Source organism: Olea europaea, unplaced genomic scaffold (assembly GCF_002742605.1).
Source record: "Olea europaea var. sylvestris unplaced genomic scaffold, O_europaea_v1 scaffold545, whole genome shotgun sequence".
NCBI lineage: Eukaryota > Viridiplantae > Streptophyta > Magnoliopsida > Lamiales > Oleaceae > Olea > Olea europaea.
The window spans coordinates 300,823-315,877 of record NW_019263780.1 but is presented as its reverse complement, the minus strand read 5'-3'; the positions used below and the strand labels follow the sequence as shown (position 1 = coordinate 315,877).

At 35.8% G+C, this 15,055-nt stretch overlaps 1 protein-coding gene across 1 annotated transcript; it reads right to left on the bottom strand.

Annotated features, from left to right (window-relative positions):
* Positions 1-9,143: 9,143 nt before the first annotated feature.
* Positions 9,144-13,138, bottom strand: LOC111388995 (uncharacterized protein K02A2.6-like). The gene is made up of 6 exons (XM_023013829.1): positions 12,667-13,138; positions 11,300-12,246; positions 11,025-11,037; positions 10,543-10,974; positions 9,786-10,360; positions 9,144-9,641 (listed from the first exon to the last, which is right to left on the bottom strand). Exons 1-6 carry the CDS (start codon positions 13,136-13,138, stop codon positions 9,144-9,146), a joined length of 2,937 nt encoding a protein of 978 aa, XP_022869597.1.
* Between the last annotated feature and the right edge of the window lie 1,917 nt (positions 13,139-15,055).

Here is a 15,055-nt window from a genome sequence, read left to right as displayed (position 1 = left end):
GTAGGTGTCAAATAACGTGTCAAAAATTAGTGTACAAATAGCAAAGTTCAATCGATAAGAACCTTGCTATAGGTACACTATGGTGTACACTTTAGTTTACACTTTGCCCGGTACACTATGGTGTACACTTTAGTTTACACTTTGCCACGTGTCATTACCATGTTGAACAGTTTAAATTTCAAACAATTTTCCCTTCCAATTAGCACTTGACAACAATGCAAGCATCGAACAACGTGTCAAAAAATCAGTATGAAAATAGCAAAGCTCAATTGGTAAGAAACTTGCTACATGTACTCTATGGTGTACACTTTAGTTTACACTTTGTCACATGACATTACCCTGTTGGACAGGTTAAATTTCAAACAGTTTTCCCATCCAATTGATACTTAACAACAATGCAAATGTCAAAGAGCGTGTCAAAAATTAGTGTACAAATAGCAAAGTTCAATCAGTACGAACCTTGCTACATGTACACTATGGTATACAATTTAGTTTACACTTTTCCACATGACATTAACTGTTGGACTGTTTAAATTTCAAATAATTTTCCCATCCAATTAACACTTGACAACAATGCAGACGTCAAATAATTTGTCAAAAATTAGCGTACAAATAACCGTTTTTCCATCCAATTGACACTTGACAATAATACAAGTATCAAACTAGACGTCAAAAATCCGTTTACAAATAGTAAAGTTCAATTGGTAAGAACCTTGTACACTATGGTGTACACTTCAATTTACACTTTGGCACGTGACATTATCCTATTAGATAGTTTAAATTTCAAACAGTTTTCCCATCCAATTGACACTTGACAATAATGCAAGTGTCCAACAACGTGTCAAAAATCTTTGTACAAATAGCAAAGTTCAATCGATAAGAACATTGTAACATGTACACTATGGAGTACACTTTAGTTTACACTTTACCACGTCACTCTACCCTGCTGGACAATTTAAATGTCAAATAGTTTTCCCATCCATTTGACACTTGACAACAATGTAAGTGCCAAACAATATGTTAAAACTCAATGTACAAATAGCAAATTTCAATCAGTAAGGACTTTACTACATGTACAATATGGTGTACACTTTCGTTTACCCTTTGCCACTTCACATTACCCTGTTGGACAGTTTAATTTTGAAACAGTCTTCCCATCCAATTAACACTTTACAAGAATGTAAGTGTTAAAAAAAAGTGTCAAAAATCAGAGTACAAAAAGCAAAGTTCAATCGGTAAGAACCTTGCTACATGTACACTATGGTGTACACTTTAGTTTACACTTTGTCATGTAACATTACCCTATTAGATAGTTTAAATTTCAAACAGTTTTTTCACCCAATAGACACTTAACAACAATGCAAGTGTCAAACAACGTGTCTAAAATCAGTGTGTAAATAGGAAAGTTCAATTGGTACGAACCTTGCTACAAGTACACTATGGTGTACACTTCAATTTACACTTTGCCACGTGACATTGCCCTGTTGGACGGTTTAAATTTCAAACAGTTTTCATATCCAATTAACACTTGACAACGATGCAAGTGATAAACAACGTGTCAAGAATCAGTGTACAAATAACAATGTTCAATCCGTAAGGACCTTGCTACATGTATACTATGGTGTACACTTTAGTTTACAGTCTGCCACATGGCATTACCCTATTAGATAGTATAATTTTCAAACAGTTTTCCCATCCAATTGGCACTTGACAACAATGCAAGCATCGAACAACGTGTCAAAAATTAGTATACAAATAGCAAAGTTCAATCGGTAAGAACTTTGATACATGTACTCTATGGTGTATACTTTAGTTTACACATTGTCACGTGACATTACCCTATTGGACAGTATAAATTTCAAACAATTTTTCCATCCATTTGACACTTGACAACAAAGCAACTGTAAAAAAAGTGTCAAAAATCTGTGTACAAATAGCAGTTTTCCCATCCAATTGACACTTGACAACAATGCAAGTGTTAAACAACGTGTTAAAAATCAGTGTATTAATAGCAAAGTTCAATCAGTAAGAACCTTGCTACATGTACACTATAGTGTACACTTTAGTTTGCACTTTGCCACGTGATATTACCCTGTTAGATAATTTAAATTTCAAACAGTTCTCCTATCCAATTGACACTTGAAAACAATGCAAGTGTGTAACAACGTGTCAAAAATCAGTGTACACATGGCAAAGTTCAATCGGTAAGAACCTTGTGACATATACATTATGGAATACACTTTAGTTTACACTTTGTCACGTGACACTATCCTGCTGGACATTTTAAATTTCAAACAGTTTTTCCATCCAATTGACACTTGACAACAATGCAAGTGTCGAACAACGTGTCAGAAATTAGGGTACAAATAGGAAAGTTCAATCGGTAAGAACCTTGCTACATGTGCACTATGATGTATACTTTAGTTTATACTTTGCCACGTGACACTACCCTATTGGACATTTTAAACTTCAAACATTTTTCTCATCCATGTGACATTTGACTACAAATCATGTGTCAAACAACGTGTCCAAAATCGGTGTAGAAATAGCAATGTTCAATTAGTATTAACCTTGCAATATGTATACTAGGGTGTACACTTTAGTTTACACTTTACCCCGTGTCATTGCCCTGTTGGACAGTTTAAATTTCACACAGTTTTCCCATCCAATTGAAACTTAACAACAATGCAAGAGTCAAACAACAGGTCAAAAATAAGTGTACAAATAGCAAAGTTCAATCTGTTAGAACCTTGCTACATGTACACAATGGTGTACACTATAATTTACACTCTACCATGTGACATTATCCTGTTGGACAGTTTAAATTTCAAATATTTTTCCCATCCAATTGACACTTGACTACAAAGCAAGTGTCAAACAACATGTTCAAAATCAGTGTGCAAATAATAAAGTTCAATCGATAAGAACCTTGCAACATGTACACAATGGTGTGCCTCTTTAGTTTATATTTTGCCACGTGATATTACCCTATTGAACAATTTAAATTTCAAATGGCTTTCCCATCCAATTGATACTTGACAACAATGGAGGCATCAAATAACGTGTCAAAAATCAGTGCACAAATAGCAATGTTCAATCGGTAAGGACCTTGCTACATGTACACTATGGCATACACTTTAGTATACACTTTGTCACGTGACATTGTCTTGTTAGATAGTATAAATTTCATACAATTTTCCAATCTAATTAACACTTGACAATGATGCAAATACCAAACAGAGTGCCAAAAATCGATGTGCAAATAGCAAAGTTCAATCGGTAAGAACCTTGATACATGTACACTATGGTGTACACTTTAGTTTACACTTCCCTACGAGATATTACCCTGTTGGACTGTTTATATTTCAAAATATTTTTCAATCCAATTGATACTTGACAACAATACAAGCATCGAACGACGTGTCAAAAATCAGTACACAAAAAGGAAAGTTCAATCAATAAGAACCTTACTACATGTACACTATGGTGTGTACTTTAGTTTACACTTTGCCACGTGACATTACCCTATTGGACACTTTAAATTTCAAAAATTTTTCCCATCCAATGGACACTTGGCTACAAAGCTAGTGTCAAACAACGTGTCCAAAATCAATGTACAAATAAGTTCAATCGATAATAACCTTGCTACATGTACACTATGGTGTACACTTTAGTTTACACTTTGCCCCGTATCATTACCCTGTTGGATGATTTAAATTTCAAATAGTTTTCCCATCCAATTGACACTTGACTACAATACAAGTGTTAAACAACGTGTCAAAAATTAGTGTACAAATGGAAAAGTTCAATTAGTAAGAACCTTGCTACATGTACACTATCGTGTACACTTTAGTTTACACTTTGCCACGAGACATTACCCTGTTGGACAGTTTAAATTTCAAACATTTTTTCCATCCAATTGACACTTGACTACAAAGCAAGTGTCAAACAACGTGTCCAAAATTAGTGTACAAATAGCAAAGTTCAATCCGTAAGAACCTTGCTACATGTACACTATGGTGTACACTTTAGTTTGCACTTTGCAACGTGACATTACCATGTTGAATAGTTTGAATTTCAAACAATTTTTCCATCCAATTAACACTTAACAATAATGCAAGTGTCAAGCACGTGTCAAAAATCATTGTACATACAGCAAAGTTCAATCGGTACGAACCTTGCCACATGTACACTATGGTGTACAATTTAGTTTACACTTTGCCACATAACATTACTCTGTTAGACAGTATAAATTTCAAACAATTTTCCCATCCAATTGCCACTTGACAACAATGCAAATGTCAAACAACGTGTCAAAAATCAGTGTACAAATAGCAAAGTTCAATCGGTAAGAACCTTGCTACATGTACATTGTGGTGTACACTTTAGTTTACGCTTTGCCACGTGACATTACCTAGTTGGACAGTTTAAATTTCAAACAATTTTTCCATCCTTCACAATTAACAACAAAGCAACTATTAAACAACGTGTCAAAAATTAGTGTACAAATAGGAAAGTTGAATCGGTAAGAACCTCGCTACATGTACACAATGGTGTGCACTTTAGTTTACACTTTGCCACGTGACATTACTCTGCTCGACACTTTAAATTTCAAACATTTTTCCCATCCAATGGACACTTGACTACAAAGCTAACGTCAAACAACGTGTCCAAAATCAGTGTACGAACAGCAAAGTTAAATCGGTAAAGACCTTGCTACATGTACACTATGGTGTACACTTCAGTTTACACTTTACCATGTGACATTACCCTGTTAGACCATTTAAATTTCATATAGTTTTTCCATCCAATTGACACTTGAGAACAATGCAAGTGTTAAACAACTTGTCAAAAATCAGTGTACAAATAGAAAAGTTGAATCGGTAAGAATCTTGCTGCATGTACACTATGGTGTACACTTTAATTTACACTTTGTCACATGACATTACCCTATTGGATAGTTTAATTTTCAAACAGTTTTTCCATCCAATTGGCACTGGACTACAAAGCAAGTTTCAGACAACATGTCCAAAATCAGTGTACAAATAGCAAAGTTCAATCGATAATAATCTTGCTACATGTACACTATGGTGTACAATTTAGTTTGCACTTCGCCCCGTGTCATTACCTTGTTGAACATTTAAGGTTTCAAACCGTTTTCCATCCAATTATCACTTGACAACAATGCAAGTGTCAAACAACGTGACAAAAATTAGTGTACAAATTGCAAAATTTGATCGGTAAGAACCTTGCTATATGTACACTATGGTGTACACTTTAGTATACACTTTGCCACATGACATTACCCTGTTGGACAGTTTAATTTTCAAACAGTTTTCCCATCCAATTGACACTTGACTACAAAGCAAAAGTCAAACAACGTGTCCAAAATAAGTGTGCTAATAGCACAGTTCAATCGGTTAGAACCTTGCTATACGTATACTATGGTGTATACTTTACTTTACACTTTGCCACGTGACATTACCATGTTGGACAGTTTAAATTTCAAACAGTTTTCCCATCCAATTGACATTTAGTAATAATGGAAGTGTCAAACAGCGTGTCAAAAATCAGTGTACATATAGTAAAGTTCAATCGGTACGAACCTTGCCACATGTACACTATGGTGTACAATTTAGTTTACACTTTGCCACATGACATTACCCTATTTGACAGTATAACAAATATTTTTCCATCCAATTGACACTTGACGACAACGCAAGTGTCAAACAACACGTCAAAAATTAGTGTACAAATAGCAAAGCTCAATCGGCAAGAACCTTGCTACATGTACACTATGGTATACACTTTAGTTTATGCTTTGCCACGTGACATTACCCTGTTGGACAGTTTATATTTCAAACGGTTTTTCCATCCAATTGACACTTAACAACAATACATGTATTAAACACAGTGTCAAAAATTGGTGTACAAATAGCAAAGTTCAATTGGTAAGGACCTTGCTACATGTACACTATGGTGTACACTTCAGTTTACACTTTGTCATGTAACATTATCCTGTTGGACAGTTTAAATTTCAAATAGTTTTCCCATCCAATTGACATTTGAAAACAATGCAAGTGTCAAACAATGTGTCAAAAGTCAGTGTACAAATAGAAAAGTTGAATCGGTAAGAATCTTGCTACATGTACACTATGGTGTATACCTTAATTTACACTTTGCCACATGATATTACCCTGTTGGACAGTTTAATTTTCAAACAATTTTCCCATCCAATTGGCACTTGACTACAAAGCAAGTTTTCGACAATGTGTCCAAAATCAGTGTATAACTAGCAAAGTTCGATCGGTAATAATCTTGCTACATGTACACTATGGTGTACACTTTAGTTTGAATTTTACCCCGTGTCATTACCCTGTTGGACATTTAAGGTTTCTGTTGTTGATATTCTCCCGCAAGTGGACGGATCGTAACAAGTAGTAAAGTGGACCTTTTGAGTCCGAATTATCGTTCCCACGAGGACTATATTTTAGTACTTAATATATTATTCCTAACTTCTATTTAATGAAAATAATTAAATAAATAGAAATTGAATGTGATTTTTTAAATCTAAATACTAGAAATTTCGTGAATGCAATAGAAAATTAGTGAGAATTCAATTAATAAATGAGAATTAGGGCAGAACAATTTCACCTATTGGTCTCCTTTATTTCCAAAATCGAGATTCATAAACTAAAGTAGTGTTCGGTCGAATTCTTCTATTGTATTCAACTTACCCCTCTTGAGTTCTCGTTGAGCCTATTTAATTAGTTCAATTTCATATCTCTATGCAAACTAAATTTAATTAAATAAAATAATAGTTCTAAGAATTCCTATAGGACCACAGCAATTAATATAGGTATCTTTACACGTTATATTAATTTACCAAATTTTAATATGTAGTCTAAACAAGAATCCGTATCTCTGCGTAATTATTGTTCACAAATCATCTAATTAGTGATCAAGTACTTAAATGTATTAAGAACAACATTAAAATTAACACATAAAATATAAAAGCACTAGAATCTTAATTAAACGAAATAAATGGTTCCAAATAAGTTACGTTGTTCGCCCTAAAAATAAATTTAGCTACTCATATTAATAAGAGAGAAGAAAAATAAATTCATGGAAGATATCATCGGGTTTTGACGGAACATGATTAGACTTTTGGCACATGAATCTCCATTTTCTATCATCTTTTGTATCTATGTTCGTGTGGTAATTAATTCCAGCAGTTTGCACTTAATTTTTCCTCCCAAGTCACAGCAATTGTTCTTGGTTTTCTGTGCGTATAATTGTCTACAATTGGCCCCCAAAGCTTTCAATTTCTCCAGCATGTGAAAATTAGCCGCCACTTTTCTTCCACAATTGAATTCCAATTCTCTTGCTCTGGTTTTTGTGCGTCTATAAAAAATTTGGTTGCCCAATTTTCAAACTCTCCTTTGTCCACTGCAGAAAATTTTCTCTCCCCAGAAAACTCTCCTCTCTCCCCCTAGTTGGTAAGTATATGTATGTATATATATATATATATATATATATATATATATATATAACCTAGGGGCACCTTTATTGACTAAATAAAAGACTCCCCCCAATTCTCCAATCCGTCTGCAGGCCCTTTTTTTTTCCATTATTGGTATGTATATATATATATATATTATATATATAAAAAACTAGAGCCACCAAATTTGACTAACAAAAGGACTCTAATTTTTTTCCAACAAACTCCCTAATGCGAATTCATATATCTTCCCCTTTACAGCCACCATAATTGACTCTAATTTAAACCTTTTAATGTAATATTACCCATCAAGTCCTCAATCTTTTAAGTTAATGCAATGTAGTCCTTGTACTTGATTTTTGCCACTTTTCGCTGATTTTTGCCTCTTTCCTTCAATTTCTTTTTGTTCATAAAATATACCTATCAAACGTAAAATACAAGAATTTAGGATATAATTTGTCGAAAAAACCCTTAAATATCATTATTTTAAGTATGAAATGAGTGTATAAAATACACTTATCAAATATCCCCAAACTTAAACATTTGTTTGTCCTTTAACAAAACTATAACCTAAATAACAACCGATACACAAGCATGCAAAAATATTTGGTTGGACAATTTAGCTTTTAAATACAAGAATTGAGAACAAAGTATTAAATCTACAAATCGCTTCAAAGTCACAATACTAAATCAATATCCACTCTTCCAATGCAAAATCGATGTGTGTGTGTGAAGAATTAAGTAGACATTAATGAGTCCACAAGTTATTCCAATTCCCAACCCTTAGTGGTCAAATATGTCCTTTCATCTCTGTAAGATTCACACACCCCCAAACTTATTCTTTTCACTCTGTAAGGACAAATAATTTAATAAGGTTTGGATAAGACATCTAAGTCCAACTAAATCAACCTATCAAACATGAAACAACTTATTTCATCACAATGTCAAACTCAATTCTAGTACGCTTGTAGTATCAAATTTTGCAAGGTTGAGCTTCAATTAGTCTAGTATGTATCCTATCCACAATTCATAAATCAACACCAAAACTCAAATAAAATCATCATTATCTGCCGGACTGTCTAACCCACACAAGCACACAACTAAAAAAAAATTTTCTTTAACAAACACACAAAAACATAAAAACAAAAACTAAAAGTTTTTTCACGCCCAAACTTTAAAACTGACATGGTCCTCAATGTCATAAAACATAAATAAGCATATAAAGGGGGTAGGAAAGAAAAAGAAGAAGGTACTCCCCAAATTTTTCTATTGAATGTGTGAGGCAATATGTGAGACGACTGGATAATATTCTTCATCATGCTTTCCCTTGAATCTATGTTGGTTTAAGTGTTCCACAATGTCATGTTCCTGAAAAATCAAATTTGGCAAATTAAATATAAGGAACAAGGGTTACTTGGCTCAAACAATCAAAATAACCAACAATAAATTCAAGTGCCTGAGGGCGAAAGGGATATGGCTGATGACTCCTAAAAATTGAAACGTGCCTAAATCTAATGCAATCTAGTAAACAAAACAAAACAATATGCTATGCGATACGAAAAACAAAATAAAATATATTGAAAACTGGGTTGCCTCCCAATAAGCGCTTCTTTTAAGTCATTAGTTGGACTTTGTGCTGCTCTTATTCTGGTACAGCTAGTTCAAGGCTCTCTTTAGCGATGGGAAAATCTTCCACATAGTGCTTGATACGTTGGCCATTTACTTTGAAGTTTCCTTTTGTTGGATGGTGTAATTCAATTGTGCCGTAGGGAAACACTTGAGAGACCGTAAAAGGGCTGGACCATTTAGATTTCAACATTCCTGGAAACAGTTTTGGTCTGGAATTGTATAAAAGCACTTGATCTCCTACTCTAAAAATTCTTTGCCTGATATTTTTGTTATGCCACTGCTTCTTCCTTTCCTTGTAGATTGCTGCATTCTCATATGCTTCTCTTCTGAATTCTTCCAATTCATGTAGCTGCAGTATTCTTATTTCTCCAGCCTTTTCGAGGTCCATGTTTAACTGCTTCAATGCCCAATATGCTCTATGTTCAAACTCCACTGGTAGGTGGCATGCTTTTCCAAATACTAGTCGATATGGGGACATTCCAATAGGTGTTTTGTAAGCAGTGCGATATGCCTATAAAGCGCCATCTAATTTCTTTGACCAATCCTTGCGAGATGCATTCACAGTGAGCTCCAAAATTCTTTTCAATTGTCTATTCGAGGTCTCCCCCTGTCCACTTGTTTGAGGGTGGTAAGGAGTGGTAATTCGATGTTGTACCCCGTACTTATGCAGTACTGCCTGGAAGAACTGATTTCGAAAGTGAGTTCCACCATCACTTATTATGGCCCTAGGTGATCCATAGCGGTTAAAGATGTGTTTCTTTATAAAGTCCACCACCACCCTTGCGTCATTTGTAGACAATGCTTTAGCTTCTACCCATTTAGAGACATAATCCACGGCTACTAGGATGTACCGATTGTTATAAGATGATGAAAAAGGACCCAGAAAATCAACTCCCCAAACATCAAATATTTCCACTTCCAAAATTTTGTTTAGTGGCATCTCGTGATGCGCTGATATGTTACCTGTTCTCTCACACTTATCGTATAACCTGTAGAAAATGTGGCAGTCCTTGAACAGTGTAGGCCAGAAGAAACCACATTGAAGCACCTTTGCTACTATTTTAGTGGGGCCAAAGTGTCCTCCATACGCCGAGGCATGAACCCACGAAAGGATCGGTTTCATCTCATCCTCTGGCACACATCTCCTAATGATCTGGTCTACCCTTCTTCTATATAAATTTGGATCATCCCAGTAATAGAATTTCGCTTCATGAAGCAACTTCTTTTCTGCTGATAGATGAGATCAGGATCCATATAGCCACTAGCTAGGTAATTAACAATGTTTGCATACCACGGAGCCTTTTCTATTTGTAATAACTGTTCATCTGGGAAAACCTCATCAATATCCATGTCATCTGAATAACGAAGTTACTCTAGCCTTAATAAATAATTCGCTACCTGATTTTTTGTACCCTTTTTGTCGCGAATTTCAACGTCAAACTCTTGCAGTAACAAAACCCATCGAATCAGCCTAGGTTTAGAATCCTTCTTCTCAAACAAATATTTCAAGGCTGCATGGTTAGTGTAGACTATCACTTTTGAACCAATCAGATAGGAACGAAATTTATCGAACGCAAAGACCACTGCTAGCATCTCTTTATCCGTTGTTGCATAGTTAATATGAGCATCTGTCAAGGTTTTGCTTGCATAGTAGATTACATGTAATACTTTTCCTTTACGTTGGCCAAGCACCGCTCCCACTGCAAACTCACTAGCATCGCACATAAGTTCGAAAGGTAGATCCCAATCAGGTGCTACTATTACAGGTGCCGAAGTTACCTTTTCTTTCAAAGTGTTAAAGGCATTTAAGCACTCATTAGAAAAGTGATATGGCACATCCTTCTCTAGTAAATTACATAGAGGTTTTGTAATTTTTGAGAAATCTTGAATGAACCTTCTGTAAAACCCTGCATGTCATAAGAAGCTCCTGATCTCCTTAACTGGATTAGGAGGCTGCAATTTTTCAATCACTTGTATTTTGGCTTTGTCAACTTCAATGCCCTTTGAGGAAATTCTGTGGCCCAGCACTATCCTCTCTTTTACCATGAAATGACACTTTTCCCAATTTAGCACTAGGTTCTTCTCTTCACATCTTTGCAATACAAGAGCCAATCGATCCAAGCATTCATCAAATGAATCTCCAAACACAAAAAAATCATCCATGAATACCTTGATGTATTTTTCCACCATGTCAGAAAATATGGCCATCATGCACCTTTGAAAGGTTGCGGGTGCATTGCATAAACCAAAAGGCATCCTTCTAAACGTAACAGTTCTATAGGGACATGTAAAGGTTGTTTTCTCCTGGTCTTCTGGAGCAATAACTATTTGATTGTACCTAGAATATCCATCTAGAAAGCAGTAATGAGAATGACTGACCAACCTCTCCAACATCTGATCAATAAATGGCAATGGAAAATGATCCTTTCTGGTTGCATTGTTTAGCTTCCTGTAATCTATACATACTCTCCACCCTGTTACTAATCGTGTTGGTATCAGCTCGTTGTTTTCGATCTTCTCCACTATGATTCCACCCTTTTTTGGCACAACATGCACTGGACTCACCCATGAACTATCAGATATTGGATAAATAATACCTACATCCAACAATTTCAGCACTTTTTTTTGCACTACTTCTTCCAAGGTTGGATTTAATCTACGTTGTCCTTCCATTGATGGCTTTGACCCGTCCTCCATTAAAATCTTGTGCATACGAAGAGTTGGACTTATTCCTCTGATGTCAGCTATTGTCCATCCAATTGCAGTTTTGTGCAGCCTGAGTACCTCCAACAATTTATTCTCCTCTTCCATTGTCATGTCATTTGCAATGATTACTGGAAGTGTTGTAGATTTTCCTAAATATGCATAACGGAGATGTGAAGGCAAGGGCTTTAGTTCAAGAGTGGGTACCTTTTCTACCGAAGGTACTGAGGGTGAAGGGTTGTCACCAAGAGATTCATACTGCCAATGTCTTCTTCCTATTGGTTGCTTAGCCAAGTTGACAACACATTCAGTTTTTTCTGCACTTGCTGCTCCCGATTGTGTAATTTCTGCTTCACAAAGAACTGTTTGATGCTCTGTCTCAAATGTATTTGCCACCAACTCTTCAAGAACATCTACTTAGCAACAGGTATCTAAAGTTAGTGGATGTTTCATCGCCTTAAACATGTTGAATATGACTTGCTCGTTGTCCACCCGAAGAATCATCTTTCCATCATAAACATCAATCAGCGCTCTTCCGGTAGCCAAGAAAGGTCTTCCCAAGGTTAGAGGGATGTTTGAATCTTCATCCATGTCCAAAATGATGAAATCAACCGAAAAAATAAATTTATCAACTTTGACTAGCACATCTTCAATAATCCTTTTCGATCGTTTGATCGATCTGTTGGCCAATTGCAAAGCGATGGTTGTAGGTTTTGCTTCTCCTAATCCAAGAGACTTGTAAACAGGGAGGGGCATCAAATTAACACTGGCACCTAAATCACATAAAGAATGCTAAAAATAGTTAGATCCAATTGTGCAAGGTATCGTAAAACTCCCTGGGTCATTTAGTTTAGGAGGTAGCTTTTTCAAGAGAATTGCACTGCACTCCTCATTTAGGCAGACAGTCTCATGTTCTTCCAGCTTCCTTTTGTTAGATAGAATCTCTTTCAAAAATTTTGCATAACTGGGCATTTGGGCTACTGCATCTGCAAACGAAATATTGATGTGCAGTTTCTTGAAAATCTCCGCAAACTTTGCAAACTGCTTGTCCAACTTCTTTTTCTGTAACCTTTGAGGAAAGGAAATTGGTGGCACATAAGCTTTCATGGGGATGGGTGCTCTCGCTGTGGGTGTTTCTTTCCTTTTATCCTCCTCGTTAGTTGGTTGTTTGAACTCTATTTTTGTCCCAGCCTCTTCATCCATTTTTTGTTTGTCTTTTCTATCTGGTCTCTTCACATGTATCTCTGGAAGTTGCACTCCACTTCTAGTTGTACTAGCTTGCACTTGCTCTTTTGGATTGACCATTGTGCTGCCTGGTAATGTCCCTTATGGGCGTTCTGCAAGCTGTTGGACTATCTGACCAGTTTGAGTTTCCAGCTTCTTAATGGATACTTGCTGATTCTGAAAGTTAGTGTCAAACTATTGGAACACTTAGTCTGTCTTCTACATGTACTAGTTGAACATCTCCCCCAAACTTGGTTTTTTCTCTGGCTGGTTATTGTTTGAACTGCTCCCTTGCTGATTATCCGACATCTAAAGTTTGGGTGTCGCCTCCATCCTGGGTTAAATGTCTGTGAAAAAGGATTAAAATTTCGAGAGCCATTTTGATTGAAGTTGATTTGTTCCTCTGGAAAGCCTAAAGATGTGCAATTTTTCTGTTAGATGATTAGCTCAGCAGTTATCACATGATGGACCGGCTATCACTACATGTGCTCCTTTTGTTTGTGACTTCACCAATAACTCCACTTATTTTGTCAATGCTGCTATTTGGGCGTTGGTCGACGCTGAGCTGTCTACTTCATATATTCCCGCGGCTTTTGGAGGCACCACTCTTTCTAATGAAAACATGGAATGAGTAGTAGCAATCAACTCAAATAGATCCATATATTGTTGCACCAATTTTCCTATGATCGATCCGCCTATAGAGGAATCCACTAGAGATTTGGATAATGGTGAAAGTCTCGTGTAGAAATACTGCACTTGATTTCCAATAGTGATCCCATGATTTGGACACTTCCTCATCAACTCCTTAAATCTGTTCCATGCTTCATGATAGCTCTCCCCATCTCTCTGTTGAAAAGTTTGAATTTCCAGTCTGATTTTTGCTACCTTAGCTGGTGGAAAGAACTTATTGCAAAATTTCCTGGTCAGTTCTTCCCATGTGGTAATGCTTCTATCCAGTTCAGCATCTGGCCATTCCAATGCCGCATCTCTTAGTGTATATGGGAATAATCGCAACTTGATGGCATCCTCATTAACCCCGGGAGCATGACAATTCTGGCAATTTTGGAGAAACCTTGAGATATGCGTGTTTGGATTCTCATGAGGTAACCCGTAGAATTGCACAACGTTGCTCATCAAATTAATCCAATCAGCCCGTATCTGAAAGTTGTTTACCCCAAATTCTAGATATACTATGCGGGTACTGCTATAGGCGTCAAAAACATAGAAACTGGCAAGTCCCCTTCATTTACTTCTCTTTCCTCTTGCTATTGATTTCTCGCGGCCATTTGTCCAATTGGCTGTATAGGGATAGGTTTATTTAAATTGTCAACTATTTGATGTTGCTGTTTTTGTTTATGTTCCTTGCATCTTCGTCTGATGGTACGTTCTATTTCCGAATCAAACGGTTCAAGATCGTTGCCTTGGGCACGGAGCATAAAACGAACACTCTTTTCTTTTTCTTTTTTTTTTTTTTGTTGTAAACAAAAGAAAATAAATAAATATAATAAAAATTTAAAATAGAAAAAATAAATTAAGACTAAAAGTAATAGTCCCCAGCAACGGCGCCAAAAACTTGTTGTCGATTTTCTCCCACAAGTGGACGGATCGTAACAAGAGTAAAGTGGACCTTTTGAGTCCGGATTATCGTTTCCACGAGGACTATATTTTAGTACTTAATTTATTATTCCTAACTTCTATTTAATTAAAATAATTAAATAAATAGAAATTGAATGTGATTTTTTAAATCTAAATACTAGAAATTTCGTGAATGCAACAAAAAATTAGTGAGAATTCAATTAATAAATGAGAATTAGGGCAGAACAATTTCACCTATTGGTCTCCTTTATTTCCAACATCGAGATTCATAAACTAAAGTAGTGTTCGATCGAATTCTTCTATTGTATTTAACTTACCCCTCTCGAGTTCTCGTCGAGCCTATTTAATTAGTTCAATTTCATATCTCTATGCAAATTAAATTTAATTAAATGACATAATAGT